Here is a 22,704-nt window from a genome sequence, read left to right as displayed (position 1 = left end):
AACAACGTGAGGTATATGGCAGACTGTGGGCTGCGCTCTGTAGGTGCTTTAATTTTTTTAAATGAAAGAAACAAAGGCTCAGGTTAAGCCTTGGGCAACTTTATATTCTTAGCAACCGCTTTCTTAAGCTCATTTATCAAGCTATAAAAGCTCTTATGTATATATATATATATATATATATATATATATATATATATATATATATATATATATATATATATTCTTTTATTAGATCTTAAAAAGAGAGGAATATATTTTTTAATCTATATTAATCTCCATTGACGATGGAGGCGCATCTGAAAGACAACCTGCTTTAAATCGGAACCACGACGCCTTAATTGGATACAGTTACCTAAGCAAATAAATAAATAAATAAACGTTTGTGCCACTAATTTATCCGGGAGAAGGGGTTGGTCCTCCGTGGCCGTCGGTTCCCCGACGTCCACGGATGGGGGGTGGGGGTGACAGTCATGGCTGGGGGAGATAAAAGCATATCGGTCTCTGGAGGCATCAGATAAAACAGCAGAGCATCAACTGTTGACATGCTATCAGGGCACATTCAGGACATGCCTTAATGGTAAGATACATCATAATAACGGATTTTCCACACGTTTCTGTCCCTATAAGTTCAATTATTAATTCCTTAGTTTATAAAAGTAACATGGATACGAGACTGTTTGACCGCTGCTTTAAGATAGATAGATAGATAGATAGATAGATAGATAGATAGATAGATAGATAGATAGATAGATAGATAGATAGATAGATAGATAGATAGATAGATAGATAGATAGATAGATAGATAGATAGATAGATAGATAGATAGATAGATAGATAGATAGATAGATAGATAGATAGATAGATAGATAGATAGATAGATAGATAGATAGATAGATAGATAGATAGATAGATAGATAGATAGATAGATAGATAGATAGATAGATAGATAGATAGATAGATAGATAGATAGATAGATAGATAGATAGATAGATAGATAGATAGATAGATAGATAGATAGATAGATAGATAGATGGATGGACCTTGTGGAAACAGCAGTCACGACCGTCACCCTGCATCCTGTGTTCACAGCAGCAGCTTTCCTTTTAGTGAAATAATCCCCGCGACTCAGGTTGATAAAAGGCATATAACAAAACCGGTCGATGTAATAATAAATAAATGAATGAATAAATAAATAAATCACGCAAATATGTTTTTGCGTAACAGATTGATTGCGTCGCGATCTCCGTTTTTTTTTTTTTTTTGCTTGTTTTATTTTAACCTCAGGTCCACATTGCCAGACTTACTTTTTGTGGACTGGTGGTTTTGTGAAACAATTAAGAAATGTATGACACTCAATCATAATGTTTGACAAAATAAAATACTTTATTTTGCAAGCAATAAACGTCCCGAAAATAAAACCACAGTTTGTGGAGTAAAAGCAACATTTGTCATCAAGTGCTCCGCACAGGAAATGTCATCATGCGCCTAACAAACAGGAGAAGAACATATTGATATATTTATTGACTTTTTAATGTTGCCTTTGGACCAGACAATAAATGTGACAAATGTGACCAAACATTGTTTTACAACATGTAAAAAGAAAAATTGATTCCACTGATGTTATGATCAAACCGACCCTTTTTTAAATAAAAGTCATCCACGTTTAACTTTTTCCCGTTTTTCCTATTTCTACCACAAACTTAAATGTATTGTATTGGGAATTAGTGGAAGGAAAATTGTGCAATATGTTTTTTTTACAAATAAGAAACCTATGTGTCTTCAGCGCCCTTTACTCTGATACCCCTTAATAAAATTCAGTGCCTCAGAAGTCACCTAAATCGTAAATGAAGTCCACCTGTGTTTAAGGACTTATATTTAATACAATGACTTGGAGAGCATTAATCAGAGAGGCAGCCAGTACAGGGTTACTCCAGAGGAGCAGCAGAGTTCCACAGCTCAGGTGGGAGAATCTGCCAACAGGACAACAATTAGTCTTGCAGTTCACAAATCTGGTCTTTATAGAAGAGTGGAAATAACAGGGTCACCCTTGTAAAATGAGATTTTAAATATTTCCTGGTTAAATAAAGTAATTATAATAATAAATCACAAATCCACTGTTGAAAGAAAGCTGCAAGAAGTCCAATTTAAGGTTCACAAGCCATGTCAGGGACACAGCAAACATTTGGAGAAAGGTCAGGTGAAACCAAAACTGAACTTTTAACCAATGCAAAATGTCATATGTCAAACAGGTACAGCGATATTGGTCAGAGTTAGAAGAGGCTGCAAATGATTTAAGAGTGTAGTGGAGCTTCACCAGACCAGGGTGGAGTGACCCAAAGCAGCCGGATAAAGAATTCTAAAACATAGAATGATTTAGATCAAAGCATGTTAAACTGTTACAATAGCCAAGTAAATGTCCATGACTAAATTTAACTGAGAATCTGTGGCAAATGAAAATGTATGTTTACAGAAGCTCTCCAACCAAGCTGGAATTATTTTGCAAAAAAAAAACTGGGCTAAAGTTTAAGTAAAAACTGGTAGAAACTTGCAGCTGGATTAAAGTAAAAAATTGTTCTACAACATATTGACTTGATAGAGGCTGGAAATAAGTGTACACCACACTTTTCAGATTTTTATTTGTAATAAAAAAAATTAAACCATCTAATATTTTCCATCCCAACAGCATTCCTTGTTTCTGCTGCTTTTCTCTTATATAATCCCAGTGCATACATTGTAGTTTGTGGTTGCAATGTTACAAAACATGAAAATAGTCAAGGGGTATGAATACTTTTAAAAGAGAATGTGTCTATGTATTCAATTCAATGTAATGAATACCAGTTCATTTCAATTTAGTTATGTTGACTCATTACATGCTTACTTTCGAAGGAGGATGGCTGCAAAGTCAATTTCTCCATGCAATTGTCATCACTTCCTGAGATGGAAAAATGTTTTCCAGTAGGTATTATAAATAGGGTCAAACTGGAATGCATGCAATTTAATCTTAATGTGCCTATGTGACTGGATTTATTTAATCATATATTTCTGTATATACATTGAAATGCTTGTCTCGTAAAGTACCTTGAGATGGCATTTGTTGTACATTTGTGCTACATAAAAAACTGAACTGAATTAAATGTATTTATTGAAATACAGTCATAAAAAGTGCTATGTTTGAGATTCAACCCTATATCACAATACATAGTTATTACAAATTTTTAGCTCTCTGTGCAGCTGGATTGTTTGCTCTAAAATAAATAAAATCTATGTTGGCTAATCATATAGAATTACGTCAAACGGCATTGTGTCACATATACAATCTGTTCCAGTCAGCTCGCAGTGCATGGTTAGTGGCTAGCTGTGTTTCCAGAGAGAACAAGTTGTGTGCCATGCCTGCCCATTCAGCGCTGATTGCGTCGGGCAGGCAATATCCGTAGGGTGGCAGTGCTTTCCCGTGTCATGAGGCGTGTCACCTGGTCCATACTGAGTCCTGCCACCACCTCCCCATTAACCTGCAGAATTTCATCGCCAACTCCCAGCAGGCCCTCCACACCGCCGTCACCGACTTTCTCAACGTATACACCTGTACGTAACAGACGATGAAGGATGTCAGTTTTGATTAACAAACATTCTCTTTTCCTTGTAGAGTTACTTGAATTTTATAAGTGGAGGTGGCTCTCCAACTGACTTAATTGCCTTTTCAACATGTCATCAACTTTTGTAGAATCCTCTGAATGGACCATTTATTTGAATCAAGGATGTCGAAATTTAAAATGCATGACAGCTGGCACTGTGGATCAGGGTGGGGGACTACTACAGTAATATGAGGCGTTAATTTGGCAAATTGAAAACATATTACCTGTATCTGGTCGACCTTTTCCCCTTGAAATAACAAAACCAAATGGGCCACTTGGGGGCTTGATGAGCTCCAGCAGGATAGTCCCATCAGGGAAAGCCTGGGTGACCCGCCCCATTGGATGAACCATTCTGGCGACAACTACATCTTCAACGCTTAGGGCTCTGTGAATCTCTATCTGGGGGGTATCAGGGCTGAGGAAAAACAAATAAATTTAATGAATATGTTTTAGAAATTATTTATATTATACACAATATTTTTTCTCTGTCTGATTCAGGATGTCCCTGTTTTTATAGGTCTACCTGGGTGCCAAGCCATATGGTATCTGGACCTCTCCCAGTATCGTTGAGCGCTCAGTTCTTCTCTCTAAACTTTGCACAGAGGAGGCTTTACGCAGCTGGGCCAGTGGGAGCACCTAGTGGCAAACAAGTGGAATTGTAACATATTTTGCATTTATAGTGTCAAAACTCAACAGAACGACTTTTGGAAGAGTAGTGCCATAATTACAAATGTAAAAATAGATACATATCGTCAAAGAGACTGTGAATGATTAGATTAGGAGTTTGATTAATTCTGTTTGATGCATCACAAGGTTAAAAAAGAGCAGGTTATGCAGAACACACAGTTAATCTTGTACTGCTAAAGTCAGACAATAAGTTTGCAACTGATAATTTCAAGAGAGATCAGGCAGTACTATATGACAAATCAAGCACATTTTTGATTGGGGATAAAACATAAAAAGTTAGCTTTTCTTGCTTACTGTATGCAGGGTCTGCAGTGAGGGTGTCCTCTGTATACGAATAGCAGGCTGTGGTCTCCGTGTTGGGCTCGGTGAGGCTGAGCTTGCCCGTGGGACGTTGGGGAGACTGAGCTGTTCCATGCTACTGGAACGACTTCCTTTCACAAGTCTACCAACACTGTTCAGTCCGATAGAGGAAAAGAAGCGACGCAGGAAAAGCTTTGGTCGTCCATCAAATTTCCTGTAAGAGAAATGAGAAATAATTGGTAATAGTGAAAGCATATTAAATAAGTAACAAGCATCTAACGGATACACAAGTGTTTTTACTTAGACGAGCAAATTCACCAAGATATTTGTGGGTCCTAAATCTGTGCAAATCTGTGCAATTTTAATTCTGAAACTAGATGCTAAGGCAGATCTGCTCCAAAAGTTGCTTTACCAAGCAAACACTATCTCTCTGCACTGATAGTTTGCCTAAATTTAAATGAGGGATTCTACATGCATTTAGAGGAAAGGATATCCATATTTTTGTGTATTTATCTAAATTACGTCAAGGGGAAATAGCTTTGCATTCTCTAAAACCACAAAAGTGTTTTTTTGCGTGCTATGCAGGTTGCATGAAAATTATACCATTTGCTAAAAGTCGGTGGAAATTTTAGCTCGGAAAAGAAGTGGAAAAATGAAGCGCTTTGCTACTGGCTTTACAGAAGAATGATTTCATCCAATCTTCTAGTGAGATAATGCTTTGACTAAAATAAACAGTCTAGATTGCAATTAAAATCACTGTGTCACTTGTTTTAAGGTTAATAAAGGGTTAATAAAACAGCATAAATAAATTAAATCGGCAAGCAGCATTGAAGCCCCTCGCACCTCAGCGCAACTCGGCCTGTGCAGCGACCACGGGAGCCTGGCATCGGCAGCTGCACGCCACCAACGAGGCTGCCTTTCAATTCCAAATGCCGCCTCTAGGTAGCGCTGTGAGCCTCATGTCCCGATCTTCACTCATGCAGAATTCTGGTCTGGCGAGAAGTATTCAAAATTTGGGGGAAATCGGACCTTCCATATGGAAGCTGCACTCACTTGTTTATTAGTGGGTGGGGCTGAAATGATGTCATAAACTGACTGTGACAACATGTTCAGCATTGATCTCTGATGATGTATACTACATTTGAAGTGGATCCGATGATGTATGAGGGAGATAGAGCACGTGAAATGTCCTAGGGGGCGCTGTTGATCCAAATTCCAATGTAATCCAATAGAACAGTTTGGGGGCTGACAAAGATCAACCATATTCAGTTTGGAGTAAATCAGACCTTCCTTATTGAAGATACACTCATTTGTTTCTTAGTGGGCGGGACTAAAGTGATGTCATCAATTGACTGTGTCAACATATCCATCATTAACTCATGATCATGTATTCTACATTTCAATTGGATCCGATGATGTATGAGGGCGATATAGCCCTTCAAGTGTCCTAGGGGGCGCTGTTGATCCAAATTCCAATGTAATCCAATAGAGCTGTTGGCGCTGACAAACATCTACCATATTCAGTTTGGAGTGAATCAGACCTTCCATATGGAAGCTACACTCATTTCTTTATTAGTGGGCGGGGCTAAAGTGATGTTATCAATTGACTGTGTCAACATGTCCATCATTAACTCATGGTCATGGATACTACATTTCAAGTGGATCCGATGATGTATGAGGGAGATATAGCCCTTGAAGTGTCCTAGGAGGCACTGTTGATCCAAATTCCAATGTAATCCAATAGAGGTGTTTGGGGGCTGACAAAGATCAACCATATTTATTTTAGAGTGACTCGGACCGTGCATGTGTAATTTAGAGCCAAACGTATGGCCGTGGCGTGACATCAGAATTTGCCATGCCATCATAGCCACACTCTCCAGCTAAAGCAGTCAGTACTGTCTAAGACCGTTATGTTATCTTTTACTTGGGACAGTTTCACAGTGATTAGGTGAAGAACATCAAAAATTCACTCTCTAAAGGAAAACATGACACTTCCTGTTCTCAGGGGGCGGGACTTCGATTATGTCAGCATCTGATCCAGTGAATATTGTTCAGGCCTAGAAACAGATAAATCTTAGAAGGTTTCAGGTCTCTGTGACTTTCCTTGTAGGAACTATATCAATTTCATCTTTTAAGGCGAGACGTCATATTTTGAGGCGTGGCAACGCCCACACGCTTTCATGTATCAAAAAGCTTTTGATAACTTTTGATCCCCAGTGCCTTAAGAGTATACTGAGGGATTTTCAAGTCTCTAAGTCAAAAGCTGTAGGAGGAGTTCGCTCAGATATGCGGGCTAGAAAGGGCAAAACCAGGGCCAAAATGGCAACTTCAATCCAAAATGGCCAACTTCCTGTGGGGTTTGGACCAAGGCTCCAAGAGACTTTTTTGTAGGTCCTGAGAAGTTACATATACCAAATTTCAGATTCCTCGGTCAAAGCATGGCTTGGGGCTGATTTTTTAAAATTTTCTAGGGGGCGCTGTGGACGAATTAGACCACGCCCATCAAATATGTCACCTGATCTCTGTTGGGGACTGGACTAGGATCAATCACATTGAATTTGGTGCAGATCAGATGATGTATGTGGAAATTAAAGCCAAACGTATGGCCATGGCGTGACGTCCAACTTCGCCGCGCCACCACAGCCCGCCCTTTTATGAAAAGTCACTGTGCTTCACACGAAGTTAGACCCACTAGTTATCAGTCACCTGACACAGTTTTAAGTTGATTGAGTGTAGACAGCCAGATAGCGACCTTTCCCAGTAAAAAAAGTGACTTCCTGTTTTCAAGGGGCGTGGCTTTGATGATGTCAGAATATGACACCATAGGATCGTCGGGAACCCGGATGTCTTCCTTCATGCCAACTTTGGTATGATTTGGCGTTTCTTTGGTAAAGTTATTGCATTTTTTCACTTTGGGCCCGAATGCCATTTTCGTGGCTAAACATGGCTAAACTCACGATTTTGATAACTTTTAATCCCCCATGCCTTAACTGCATGTTGACCAAATATGAAGCCGATAGCTCAAAATCCCTAAGAGGAGTTTGTTAAAGTTCGAGGTGAGTGTAAAACGGCCAAAAATTGGCCTTTGACCCAAAATGGCCGACTTCCTGTGCGTTTTAGGGCATACCCCCTAATCGCAGCCTTTATTTCTTGGAGCTGTACCTGTGTGCCAAATTTCAGATCTCTACGACTTACAGTTCGGCCTATCTCACGTTTGGGGGCGTGGCTAAGTGGTTTGGCCACGCCCACTGACAACGTTATTAAGGAACAAGAATTTCACGCGGGGGACAATTTTGGGTAAAATCTTATGCGTTTTGGTGCATGCCAAAGTCCCCAAATTGCCTGCAAAGATGCAACGGAAGAAAGAAAGAAAGAAAATAAGAAATCCTACGATTACAATAGGCCTTTGCAGCCTTCCTGCTCGGGCCTAATTAACTCTGTAAAGAAAATCTGTCTTTATTCTACAATTTAGTTGAGGAGCACTGAGGAATCTCTGTCCTGCTCGGCTGTGGAGGCGGGATGAGGAAGCAGAGGGACTGCACTTTGCCACATAAACCAAACCCCTTTCTTCTTCTACTGAGTGACATTAACAAGATATAAGGTGTTTTTCTTTTTTATTGTAAGATAATTACTTGTAAAAATGTCACAATCTGACACACATTTCTAACTTAAATCAATAAATCTCTATATATATATTAATCTCTGAAAGAATCAGTTTATGGGCTGCATCACTCCACTGGCTTTTATCATCTGCAATATTGCTAGGCTCACACTGCAGGTCCAATTCAGATTTTAGCTAGATACAATTTGTTTTTACGTCAACATTTTAATGTGATCACCAACAGACTCCGCCTCATGCCCCAAAATCTAACTGGATGTGCAGAAGAAGATTTGACATTGCACAATGTGATTATGCAAGTAAATATGGATGTTAGAAATGTCAGCATATGTGTATCAATTCTGAAGTTATTATACACTCAGAGCCAACAAAACCATGGCCAGCTCCATCATGGGTGTTTCCTCCGCTTGTTTAGTCCATTGTTTACAATTAATCTCTCTTCTTTATGTCTCCTCTGCCACAAAATTCCAGCTCTGTCACTCTTCAGATAAAATATGACATAACCGTTCAGACTACGCTTGCTTTAACAACCATCATATACCTGGTTAAAGACTACAAATGAAAGTGGCCTGGCACTATTTTAAAAAAAGAGAGCCTATTAGTGCTGTTCAAACAGGCATAAATAATCAGATGAAGGCCTCATGTTGGCAAAAAAAACTTGAGAAAACATGAGTAATTAGTGCAATCTGTTTTGTGAATTCAGTGCAGAAATGCAGCAAATACCACATCCTTACTAGCTGCAAACTATGTTGGAGATTGGTTTGTAAATTACCCCTTTAGTTTTTGTTTCCAAATGATATTCTGTAATATCTAAAAGACTAATTGCGTTTTCTCTCCAATAGAGGGCAGAATTGTTTTAGAATTCACATAATGTTTAAGCAGTAATATTGAGTACTGTTGTCAGTTTTAGTTTTAATCTCTAACTGGAACAGCTGCACGTACATTTGTTGCAATGACAGTTTTAGTGTGGGAGGATATTTGTGTGTAAGGTTATGAAATATACACCTGGAGCCATCAGAGCTTTCTTCCCACAAAGCCTCAGCTTTCAGATGTTCAGCTCTCAGCAGCTCAGCTCTAAGGTCCTCAGCCCGAGACATACCCATGCCTCGCAGAGCTCGAAAATCTGAACCAGGACCAAGCTCTCCACTTAAACCTGCTTAAACCAATCAGAAATAGTTACACTTATCAGAATAAAAATTAATAACCATGTGAATCTGCAAAAAAGTACCTCATCCAATTGAAAATAAATATTTTTTTAATTACAATAATTTTTAAATTTTTAATTAAAACAGAGTACAATTTTAATTCCAGGTCTCATATGGAACAATAGAGTATATAGTATATTTACAAGAGGATAGAGGGATTAATCCATTTTATCTACTTACATAAGAGGTGGATTTACTGCTTGAAATTAACAGCAGGAACTATAGGTTTTAATGTTTCTATAGTAGTAAGCTTGTCTTCACTTACCTACTCCATCTGAGGTGGTATCCCAGAGCTCAGCAGATGGCAGATCTGAGAGGATTCTGGCTGGGGAGTATCTAAGAGTGGAAGGCCTGATACATGGTACTGGGCTGCTTGCTGCTGGTGACCCTTGGTTTGAAGACACAGGAGATTCCCTTCTTGCCTCTGGGGAATCGGGGGACTGGGATCCGCCTTCTCCTCCCTGAATTGGGGACTCCTGGAACTGAACTGTGGACTGAGCCGCAGTTGTGCGATTTCTCGAGCTTGACTTCAGGGCTGACTTTATGGGCAGTGATGGGGCGGGCGAATGTCTAAATTCACCAGATGCCTCCAGTAAATGTGGCTCTAAGGCAACGGGGCTTCCAGGAGCAAATGAAACTTCTCTGCTCAAATTGACCCTATTCCGTGGATTAGAGTTTCGGCGCTGAGCCCAAGATGGGCCATAAGGACCATGGCCCGACTCCAAGCGATTTTCTCCCTTTCTGCTTCGTCTTCTGAGTTTTCCAAAGCCAGAAGACTTCCACCCTGTACTTCTTTCTTTATTTTCTCCCAGCACATAAGCTCCAGCAAACGTGACAGTGAGTGGAGCCTTAGGGCGAGTGTTTGCATCTGTTTTGTTTGACGACATGCAGACAGGAGTTGATTTCGCCCGTGGGTCCTCAGAGACAGAGGTCTGCTGTGGCTCATTGTTCTGCAGGTCTGATCGTCCAGAGACTGGCTGAGGTTCCCTGACCACAGAGCCACATGCCTCACATTTCTTCACCAGTACTATTATTTCTTTAATAACAGTTTTTTCATCATTTGTCAAAAGATCTTCTTGCTTCTGGGAATGTGACAAAGAGATACTCCTGTGTCCTCTGCTCTTCTCTGAGCCACTACTGCTGGAGTCTGTATTACTCTCTTTTACCCTGGACTTGGGCATTCCAAGTCTGCCACGCTGTCTCACTCTGTCCAAATAGCGGGACTCAGCTTCTTTCTCAGATTCGTCCTCAAAGCGCACACGTGTGGGGGAACAGCCATACCGTTTTGGTCGACCTGCTTGTTCACCCGGAGAAGTGTCCCTTTGTGTGGGAACCAGAAGAGGACCAGACGAGGCTTGAGATGGAGGATCGTCTTTGGTTTGAACAGTTCCCTGCACTGTTGTGTGATTGGGAGCTTCAGCGTGCTGATGTTTCCTGTATAAAATATAAAGCGTGTAATTATCGATGACATTTTAAAGTGTTAGATATGTAAATGTCGGCCACAGTTCTTCATAGAGGTAGAGCTAAATGAAAGTAGAAAGTAACAATAGAAAGAATGTGGTTTACAGGCATTTGTCAGTATCAAACAACAGAAGTGTATCAACAACAGTGCCTTTTCGTGATTGTGATATGGACCTGAAAGGATAAATAGTTTCATACTTTTTTTTAAACCTGAAAAGTGCGGCATGGATTTGTTATCAGCACCCTGTAGAATCATCTTTTCCAGCAGCTATGCTAATATGCTTTGAGCCGAACCATACCATAGTGCTAGCTGTGTATTGAGGCTTGCACTCCTACATTGATGTTTTATGGCTTTCTTTCAACCATGGCTTTCTTCTTCCAACTCTTTTATGTAGACCAGATTTGTGGTGTGTCTGACTTACAGTTTTTCTGTTAGCAGATTCTCCCACATGAGCTGTGGATCTCTGGAGCTCCTCCAGCGTTACCATGGCTGTCTTGGCTGAATCTCTGTGTAATTGTCTCCTTGTTTGACCATGTCTTGAAAGGTCTGCAGTTGAGCCACTCTTTCTGTTTTCAAATTATTTTCTGTCACGTGGGCCAAAATTGTAAAGTCAAAAGTACTTGTGGGCTAAAACATATAATCTAAAAAACAATTACTAAAGATTGTATTGTGAATTTTTTCCATCATCTTTACAATAAACTAAGCGTGCAACATTTTAATTAAACAAATAAAGTAGCCAGATTTTTTGTGTGCAAAAGAGATGTATTAATCATTGTGAATCCAACACTTAAAAAAGGTTTTACACGTTTGTCTAATTAAAACAAAGCCATCCAGTTTCCAAATTCTTTTGGGCTTGACTGAATAAAAAGGGGAAAACAATAGCAGCGATAGGAACATGATTTGGGTTCATCTTTCTTTGAAATCCTTGCTGTATTTAGCGAAGTTTAGGAAATTAATTATTTTTTCAGTAAAAGTCACTGGAAAGATGAAATTTAAGAGAATGCAGTGTGGTTATCAAAATGGTAAAAGACAAATATTTTGTGTTTTACCTACAATTTTCCATTGTAAGATCTTAATTTATCTGTAATAATTATTTCCTAATTAAAAATAAAAAGTCTCCATTTTCATCAACCAACTGCATTACTCTTGAACTGCAGTCGGGGCCCGACTAACATCAGGCCAGGGCCAGCGAATGGCCGCTGGGCCGTACTTTGGACACCCTTGGCTTGAAGTATAGTTTGTAAGCTAACCCTGATTTAAGCTTCTCCACAACCTATCCCTGACTTTTCTGGTGTGTACCTTGGTCGACATGATACTGTGTGTCATTAATGCTCACTGACAAACTACTGAGGCTATCACAGAGCAGCTGCATTTATATCGAGGCTAAACTACACACAGGGGGCTATATTTGCATGCAAGTGATTTCTACAGGCAATTGTTTGCACCGGTTTTTATTTAGAAATATCACAGTTAATGAGTGATTATACATGCTTTTGTAAAAACATATGTGAATCATTTTCCGTTGTCTTCATATTTCTGTTGGGACCCCAGCCATGGGTACAACATGATGGGCCAGTAAGAACTTTTCTGTAACTTTCAAAATAAATCGCATTAACCTACTCATAGCAGAGCCAAAAACAGCGGACTTCCCGTGACGTCACTGTCCAAATAAAAATCACGCTTTTGTAACAAACTGACCTCTTCCACGCAGGTCCCCAGAGGAACTGGATGCAGGGACAAAGCGCGTTAATGTCTCTTTGGGGCAAACATACATAACTCTCCAAACTGGATCCAAGAGTGTCATACAATCACGCGATCATATGCACCAAGTTAAGTAGGAATGAATTGCTGTTTGTGTATCTGGTATTCATTCATGAACGGGGTAATTAAGGTACAAGCGTGGCTTGACTTTCTCTCTGAGGTCTACAGAAGCAAACTGTGTTCCAGAGAGTTCCCAGCAGAGACTCTGTCTCTACGACGCCGAGTGGAGCAGTTTTCCCGGTCTGAAGGAAAGACAACGGGACCGCATCACCGTGGTTACAACAGTAACGTGCAGTTCGGCCATCCCTCAGAGCGAGCCGCCCCAACCCACAGCTACGGAGGTTAGCTGCAAGTTAACCCTTTGTTCACTGTGGATGCTTTCTTCAACTTTGTCTCCTGGACAACTTTTCCTCAGCCCGGTTCATGTAAGAGGTTGAGTTTTGGGCAGAGAGAAGTAGTTTAGAATGAAATAATCTAAACATTTTTCGTTTTATGACGTTTGGTTTTGATTGTGTTGAAAACTCAGCCATCTTAGTGCTAGCAGATTATCTGTTCAGCACATGTGCTCAGTTAATGTGTTCTGTGTTTGTGTTTTGTTTTTTAAGTTAAGACAAACTTTATTTAAAGGGTGATTTTAAACACAGGATCAAACACAGGAACAAGATCGGCCATAACGCGTCGTCCACGCTTATGCATTTGAACCCTTTTATTAGTGGTATTTTCAAAGGTATGTGTTTGATTCTGATGATAAGCTATAAGCTTCTTTTGTTAGCTCCAACCACTAACAGCTAAGAACACACGCTTGCCTGCTAAAGATCATTTACCCAAAAAGGTTGTTAGTTTTCAATCTAGGAATTAATATTTCCCTAAACATTATTTTACTAAACTTGATAACTAAGTAACGCAATTAAGCCCATTTCTCAAAGATTTGGTTCTTATTCAAAATAATATTTCTTTAAATATTTATTTTAATAAATAAAGGCAGCTAATTAAACACCATTGAGAATTGGTCTTCCAGAAGATTGGTTTTATTCAGCAAATCATTCTTATCTGATCTTGCATTGTGAATGGTTGTCTAAAGGTATGCCAATTATTGCCTAAGTTAGTTCCAAGACTAACTTAATTGCATGGTCATGTTGCATCACTCTTTTGGTCATGATTTTCAATCATCTTTAATCAACTTGTTTATATTGTACATAGCCCCTTAGTCTTCCTTATTCTTTCATTCTGCTTGGTAGTTTAGTTGGATTGTTTTAGCATAGCAAAGAGTTTGTTGGTTGAAGTATGTTTGACTTGAGTTGACTTATTTTTGTTAATACATTCTTGTACTTTAAGAAATTGTGTGAATTCATTCCATGTGTGTTCAGAGTTTTGCTGTTCAATAATGTCAGAGCTTGGCTCATCCCTTTCAATTTTGTCCTATTACCACCACCTTACTGGGCTGGTATTCACAGGACAACCCTTAACAGACCGAAATATTATTTAATAAAATATTAAAGTATTAATATTAAATAATATATTCATAATCACAACATTTCTATCACATAAAATCCTATTAAAGTACACTAAGGTTAGAAACATCACAAAATGTCACCAGTTTCAAAGGATATGTATACATTTGCAAGCACTGGAATGCATGTATATATTTGAGCTTGTATGCATGTATACTAGTACACTCAATTCGTGTTTTTAAAATTCATTGTAGTCATAATTTTAGCCAAAAAAGTGAAATTAGGCATTATAGGCATTAAAAGCCTAAATAAATATGACTTCCATACTATTGATGGGTCAACATGAAGTTCTAATATTCAGGCACATAAAAGTAGGAAGTAACAATATAGAGATAGTTATTTTATAGTTGCCAGCATCATACCAAACACAGACCCATAACAAATGAATCGAAAATGTCCCATCTCAGATTACATAATGAGCACAGATTGTTCAGCAATGTAAACATAGTGATCTGCCTCAATCACTGCAACCTGTTGTTATCATGTCATGAATGAAGGGTCTGTTGTAAGCACTCATAATCCCATATTAGCCAAATACTTCTTACTTACAACAAAATATATATATGGAATAACTTTAACTCTATGATGCTCACAGTGTTACATAAACAGAATAAAAGCAAATATTTTCACAGCATCGTTGGTTTTAGTCTTGTAATTACAAAGCGCAGTCAGGTTTCAAAGCTTTCAGTTATGTAACTCCCTAAACCAGTCAAAGAGCAGTTTGATGGATGATGAAAAGACATGCAGATTTGAAAACTAAGACAACACTAACTTACACGCTGGATCTCTGATCAGACTGAGAGCGTCTGGGGTGGTCGTCTTTGAAGTGGTGGGAGCGAGCCTTGAGCCGGGCTCGCTCCAGAAGACGCTTGGCTTGCTCATGCCTTGGGCTTAAAGGTAGCTCATCACTTATTACGAGAAGCGACCTGATGATCAAAATAAAAGTGGAGATCAATACCAAAACATTTTATGTAGGTAATTACAACAGCAACTGAATGATAGATTTAAGAGTTATTAGACTAAAATAGACCAGTTTTTGTTTGAGTACTGCTAATACCTGAGGAAATGTTGAAATGTGCAAACTCGGCCTGTGTTGATACATTTCCATCATCATACTTTACAAAGATTAACTTAACATTGAGTGAATCGAGTTGAATCTTCCTAAGCTGTCTTATGCAATGTAAGATAAAAAGACTGGGGACTGGCCCCAACGGTAAGCAGCAAAGGGTAACATCATCCATCCATCCATCTATCTATCTATCCTCACACTCTAAGCTAAGCTGCTCTGCATTGTGCTTCATCGTCTGTACTTCTTTATCCCCTGGCCCAGTGATAAAGATAGCATGATACACCAGCTACATGGATTATCATTAGACTGGACCGAGTGTGATTCATTTTCTCCTGAGTGTCAAGAAGAGAGCTCAGTGTGCTTTAGTAGATTACAGTTTGTCACCTTGTTTCATCCAATCAGTTACAACCTACAGGAAATTAGCAGCCTGCAGTTTGTTTCATGACAAAAGGTTATTAGAATGTCATCAGAGTTAATTTAGTTTAGTAAATTGATCTAAAAAAGGAAACTATTCTATTATATTGATTCATTACACACAGAGTTATATATTTATATTTTAGTTCTAGTAATATTTATCAATATAGTTTAAATCTGACGAAAACCCAACCTTTTGTATATTATTTACTATATTACATATATAAAACCAATTTAAAAATACAGTTTTAGAACAAAAAGCCTACTGAAAAGTTTGTCCATGTTCTAAACTACTTTTACATGAGTTATTGTATCAATGCTGTGTGGTATGGAGGTGATCAGTTAGTGGCTGAAGTGTTAAGGAAGCCCAGGTTGCTTTGGTAGCGGCTTTCAGCTTGTTTGCATTGCTTGGTCAGGTGTCTCACCTCTTCCTCTTGTAAATACCCCATACATTCTTCAAGGGGTTCAGGTCAGGTGAGTTTGCTGGCTAGTCAAGCACGTCAATGCCATGGTCAGGCGTCGGCACCTTAGGCAGTGTTGGCGTATGCCTAGCTTGCTGGAAATTTTAAATCAGCATCTTCATAAAGCTTATCAGCAGAAAGAAGCACAATTTCTGTGCATATGTCAGCACTGCCTTTGGACTTAACAAAACACAGCATTTGAACAGAGGACTTTGGAGCACTGAGCAACAGTCCAGTCTGTAACCAAGAAAAGACACATTTGAGATGTATTCTGGCACAAGAGGGGGTTAACACAAGGAATGCAACAGCTGTAGCCCATGTCCTCCATATTTCTGTGCACCGAGGCTGCTGCTGACGCTACAATCCATGTCTTTTGAATCTCACCCACATGCTTCACTGGGCTTTGTTTCAAAATCCTCTTCTGGCTCCCTTTATCCCTGAAACTTGTTCACCCTTTTCTACCACTCCCTTTTTTGGTTTTCCTGCCTGTTTTATACAGGTGGATCTAAATGGACTGAATTCAGATAGCGCTTTTCTTTTTAAACAGACCATTCAAAGCACTCACACAATAGCCACATTCATCCTATCACACTCACATAGTAGGCAGCTTGCAGTTAAGTGCCTTGCCCATTGACATGTGACAGGAGGAAGCCGGAATCAAACCCACAACTTTCAGATTGCAAGACTCTTCCCACTGATCCACAGTCACAATGTGTAAAGGTGGAATTTATAAGTGGATATTAAGAAGGATATTGTTTAGGGGTTGTATTTAACCATAAACAATAAAGATCAAACAAGAACTTTTAGAACTTACCTCAAATATGGTTCAAGTTCCTGAGCAAGACGTGCGGTGTCTGTGCTTTCTAGAACATCATTGTCCCCTGATACTGGCAAAACCAGGAAAAAAGAGAACAAATCTGAGCAGATATGTAATGAAAATTAAGCTGTAATTAAAATGTACCTTTTTGAAAATGGATGTTTCAAATTGAGGCTTTCTAAACTCAGAATAGCTTGCCTTTGGTACTCTTTTCATTCCTGAAACATGTCACAGCAAGTACATTTTCATAGATATGCATCTGCATGTTTTTCATAGACTTTCTGATATCAACATTCACAGAGCAGATGTACAGTTTCATATGTAAACAGCATGGGATAATACATAATCTCTCATCCTCAAGCATACAAAGACATCCAGCATGGCTCAAACTGAGATACCAACACAGGGACACTTCCCCCACTGCGCTGGCTGCTAATAATAGCAACAGCCTCATGCACATCTGCACATCTGACATCTGTTCAGAGCTGGGAACCAGCCAGGTTACATACCGCAGTTTAACATAACATCCTAACCATTCAACTGCGTGTGAATGGCACTTCGAATGACTGCAACAGCTACATGGCAAACAAAGTGGACTAATTGATAAATACTATAAGGTTTTAGATGGTATGATGCAAAACAAAACCATCTGTCTACTTGGAAAATGTCTCCTTCTTAACTATGAGGATCTTTGGTAATGATGGGTGAAATCCTTAAAATAAATACAGTTATTTTTACTGCAGCAGTATAATTAAACCCTAAATTTTTTAAAGAAAAATCAACCTTTAATTTTCGCTCATGTATTCATTGGGGGGGAAAGATTTCATGTTTTTAAAAAACAATCAGCAGTGCCACACTTATTGACACCCCTACCGATAATACTTTGCCATACCCCTTAGTCTTACATCACTTAGCCTCTCCTATAACAATGGTGCGAACAGAGAGAGGAATCTTTGACCAGTCCTCTTTGCACAATCTCTCTTGACCTGTAAACTTAGATGGCAATGGTTCATGATGCCATGCAATCTAGCAAAGTTTCCAGGGTCTTTGGAAGTGAAGCAGGCCCCCCACCTTACAGATCCTCCACCATACTTAAAAAGTAGCTTTAAAAGCTCTGACCCTAAACAATGACCTTTTTGATCAATCACCTCATGTGAGGAATGAAAAATCTTCTACCGAGAATTGTGAATCATTTTGCTCTGTTTTTGTTAATAAGATTTCTAACTTCAGAACCCAAATTGTACCTTCTTCCTTTACATCTCAATATTTAGAGGAACAGAGGAAGTTGAAGTAATTTCATCAACTTTCTCATTCTGAATCAATGAGAACAATTCATAGTATGAAGTCCGCTTCTCTCAAGAAGGTTAAACTTTTTTATCTCTCGATATTTTAACAATTTTTAATAAGTCTTTATCCTCTGAGGTTGCTCCCACAATTTTCAAACTGGATGTTGTCCAACCATTATTGGAGAATTCTGGCCATGACAATACTTATAGGCTGATTTCCAAATTACCTTTAATTGCAAATATTTTAGAGAAAGTGGTTTATACTCAGCTTTTAGCCTTTTTAAATAAAAACTCACTTTTTGGGAATTTTCAATCTGGGTTCCATAAACACCATGATGCTGTACCACTCTTCTAAGAGTTGTGAATGACATTAGGATTAACTCAGATGCTGGTTGTCCTTCTGCTCTGTTAAGGCTAGATCTTTCTGCTGCGTTTATTACTGTTGATCACATCATTTCCTTTAATCGTCTCCAGTATTGTGTAGGTGTGACTGAGACCGCTCTGGACTGGTTCAAAGCAACAGATGTTTTTCTGTATCTATTGGTAATGAGTTTTGTAATGGTTCACTAATATTCTCTATTTACATGTCACCACTTGGTCAGGTCATCTGCAATCACACCTTTTTTCCATTGTAAGCAGATGACTCTCAAATATATCTATCTATATCTATTCATGGATCCCTCTGTCCTCTCTCTGTAATCAATGATCTCATCTCCTGTCCCTCCAACATAAGCCTGGAAGCCCTAGAACGTCTTGTTGTTGAATGATGATAAATGTGAGGTGATGGTTTTTGGGCCCAAAGCCCACGAAGATCCTGTGAAACGGACTCTTCCTTTTATTGGTTTCTGTGGCAACCCTGAGACCAGGAACCAATGAGTAGTCCTAGACTCAAATCTAACCTTTTTTTTAAGCTATACATCCTCTACATCTTATTCAAAACACTCCACCTAGAGTGAGTCACCACAGAACCCACAGATACAAACATATCTCTCCAATTCTTGCTTCCTTGCACTGGCTACCCGTGAAGTTCAGAATTGACTTTAAAATCCTATTGTTTATAAATCTTTGACAGATCTCGCTCCTGTATATGTTTCTGAGCTTCTCACTCCTTTTATATCTGCTTTTGACACTGCTTTTGTATTTTATTTTATTTTATTATCTATGTAAAGGTCTTTGTAAAAGTTCTGAATAAATCAAGTTTATAATACGTTTTCCCAAATATTCAACTTTTATTTTAAAGACCGACCTAGAATGCTTGTTATTCTATAACCTTTAGTCTTAGTCTCATATTATACAGCCTCAGGTAAAGTTCCAGCTTGTAACCAACTCTACATATTCACATTTGTGATTGTTGGACATATAAGGCTTTTTTCAGGCATGCCTCGTAAATAACAGGTGGGCATATAGCTCCATTCTTTGCTCCAATTCTTTTACCATTTCGAGAAGTGCCACTGGGCCTCATAGCAAGACAACCTTGGGTCGTCATCTAGCCATGTTTGTCACAGTTCAGGTTGTTTTAAACTTTTTAAAAAATTGATTTGACTGTGTATTTGGCCAAGTTTAGGAGAGTAGCCTTGTTTCTCCTGTAGGCAATTTAAAAAAAAAAAACTTATGAAGATCAAAACTCATCTACCTAACTTGCATGGCATATGCTCTTGTTTTTTTTTTTTTTACCATTTTGAAGAGCAGTTAAAAAAAATGGACCTCTATGTTTTGTCATATTTATACCCAAAAGAAACAGGAAGTTACTGATTAAAAGTCTGCATAAACTCTTATTAAATTGAAAAACTAAACAAAACTTTAAAAAATGCTTTGGTTACTTTTATATATAAGAATTGATAGAGGTTTAGTTGAGTTTAACATTATTTAATTTGAGTCTGAGCACCTTTATGTAGATTTATTGTTTGAAGCATTGATAATAGATTTCTCCTTTTGACTTAATAAAACTGCTACCCGTTGAGATGCTTACCTTTATAATCTACTCTGTATGTTATGTCCCCATAATAGTCGACACTTTCTCCTCCACGGCGATCTCGCACCTCTCTGCAGTTTTGTTGTCTTTCCCTCAGCTTTGCATAGACCCTCTCCTTCACCCTAAGCTTCAGATCGGCACGCAGCAACCCACTTTGAGAAGACATGCTTTCCCAGCTGTCCGAACTGCACAGCCCTTTGGCTGAATCAGTCACATCTGCTTCACTTTGCTCACATCTGTCCAGGTAAAATTCCACACTATCCGAATGCTTGAACGCTGAGGGTGCTTCAGTGTCCTCAGCCACACTTTCTACCTCATTCCTGTTGACTGCATCAGGTTTGGATCTGCACTGAGGTTCCACTGATGGCTCCATCTGCGTGTAGTCCTTTAAAGGTAAAGTTGGGGGTATGTTGTGAGGGCCAACCCCATTTAGAAGCAACGTTTCTGGGCGCGCTACTCTCCAGAAGCCCTTTGGAGGTGCCCAGTGTCTTGCTGAAGAAGAGGATGAGGTGGAAGCAGACGTGGTAGAACTAGAGGAGGAGATGACAGGCAGATGAGAAGGAGGTGATGGATCATCCTTGCTACTACTCGAGTTATCTGAGAGAAGACTTTCCAGACTGGTGCCCTCTCCAAACCCACAAGAGCTGACCTGGCCCTTTTGTTCTGACTTCTTGTCTTCACCTTCTTCTGTCTCGTGCTCTGTTGGTAGGTCTACAGGAGGACTGTGAATCTCCAATCTGACCTGAACCTCTACCTCATCATCTTCATCGTTGCTGCTCAAGTCTTTTGCAGTACCTGATCGCCAGGAGGGGGGTGGCATGAACAGCTGGCCTTTGGCTCTCTGCCTCTGCCTGAGAAGCACTTCAGATGAAATCTGCCCAGGTGGATCACTCATGCGCACTTCACCTGTATCCAACTTCTCTCTGTCCTTCTCCCTCTCCCTGCCTCTTGTTCTTCTCTGAGTCAACGACTTCACTTTGGTCTGTAGCGCATGTGAGGCTGAGCTCTGCGGAGGAGGCAGTGAGGTCTTCAAAGAAGATGCTGGGAAAACAGGCTCTGGAACAGGGCCTGTGATGAGTTCCCAGTTGATGGGAAGGCGAGTGGGTACAGGGCAAGTAGATTTAGGAAGAACATCACCTTCAGATTTCTCCTCCTCCATTGGGTGGCTGATGCACAAAAAAGGGTTACGCTCTTAAATTTTCTGAAGAAAAAAAACAGAGATTTGGAAACTGTCACTCACAAGAATGATGGAGACATGTCTCTTGTATTCTACATCGCTGGTTCCTCTTTCTCTCATGGGAGGAGATCTTTATTGTGGATTCAGTCACGTTGCATTATCCAGTGATTACTTTGCAGGGCACAGGATAATCCTTTAGAATGAGAATAAGCAACGGCTGTCTGCTACTGAGACCTTACAAGCCTAAGCAGTATAAGATGGTTCATTTTCTTTTGTTAAACAGGGGTGGCATTAAACACCGAATAAGTTCTTATTTAATGACATTCAAACCAAGTAAAAGGAAGATTTTGCTTAATTTTTCAAACTTGAACATTTATGCATTAGAAGTGAAGAACCACGACATATTACAACGTCCTTTTTCATATATAACTAAATACTATCAACAAAAGTAGGTCATCCATAACTTAAATAGAATGTAAAACAAGCACAAATGAAAAGCATACCTTGGTATTTAGTGGAAAAGTGAGTTGTTAAAACGCAAATTCAGTTCAATCATCTAAAATCAACCTGAGGAAGTTATATTCTTGCGCAACATCACAAATTAAAGTCTATCGCAACAAAACGTGCGCCAACATTTCAACGCACATTCTCACTCTCATGTTTTAACATGTGTAAGAAAATAAAAGTGTAAGACACATCAATATATCCTGAGCGGATCAAAATGAAAGAAAAAAAGGAAAAATTACACCTAATATTTTTGAGCGCATCTCTGGATTCAAGGTTGCTTTGCATTTACTGTCTGTAGCTCCCGATCCGAACGGTGCCTGGCGAGCCAACGATGCCTCTATCATGCTCGGTCCGATAATCCCTTCAGAAAATCAGTGGGATTAATAAAAATGGAATTCAAAAATGCTCGCTTTAATTTCGCCCTTGCCCCGCAAACTCTCTGCCGAGTGACGCTCACTGTTGCGTAAGCGCGGTGCACATAGTGTCATTCCCACGCTGCAATAATACCCCAATGAAAAGGGGAAAAGTAAAAAAATCCTTCTATTGCCAGTTTCCCGATTCCAGATTGGGGCTGAGATTGAGATGGAATACAAGTCAGATTGTGTTTTCTGTAAACAACTGTCAGCTGACTCTCAACTGGTTATTACTTACAGCTGATCCATCCCTCTGTCTAGTTTTATCCCACCCCTCTGGCTGGCGAGCAAGTCAACCTGAATCATGCTATAAAACAATTCACCTGAGCTCAGAAATGGAAACAACACATGAAACTCTATGAAGAGTAATTCGATATTTGCGTTGTTTACATAATGATCTTGCACCATATT

The 22,704-nt window shown here is 39.3% G+C and overlaps 1 protein-coding gene across 2 annotated transcripts; it reads right to left on the bottom strand.

Moving 5' to 3' along the window:
* Positions 1–1,512: 1,512 nt before the first annotated feature.
* si:ch211-13f8.1 lies at positions 1,513–22,424 on the bottom strand. 2 transcript variants are annotated; one of them, XM_047367454.1, is made up of 10 exons: positions 21,877–22,424; positions 20,194–21,397; positions 16,936–17,008; positions 14,954–15,103; positions 9,709–10,877; positions 9,244–9,394; positions 4,614–4,833; positions 4,156–4,268; positions 3,857–4,047; positions 1,513–3,580 (listed from the first exon to the last, which is right to left on the bottom strand). In XM_047367454.1, exons 2-10 carry the CDS (start codon positions 21,353–21,355, stop codon positions 3,399–3,401), a joined length of 3,411 nt encoding a protein of 1,136 aa, XP_047223410.1. In that variant the 5' UTR covers positions 21,356–21,397; positions 21,877–22,424; the 3' UTR covers positions 1,513–3,398. The 2 variants fall into 2 exon arrangements, with proteins under 2 accessions (XP_047223410.1, XP_047223411.1); XM_047367455.1 differs by having other exon boundaries at positions 9,244–9,391.
* Positions 22,425–22,704: the final 280 nt, after the last annotated feature.

Source organism: Girardinichthys multiradiatus, chromosome 6, assembly GCF_021462225.1.
Source record: "Girardinichthys multiradiatus isolate DD_20200921_A chromosome 6, DD_fGirMul_XY1, whole genome shotgun sequence".
Taxonomy (NCBI): domain Eukaryota; kingdom Metazoa; phylum Chordata; class Actinopteri; order Cyprinodontiformes; family Goodeidae; genus Girardinichthys; species Girardinichthys multiradiatus.
This window is presented reverse-complemented; position numbering and strand designations above follow the sequence as displayed.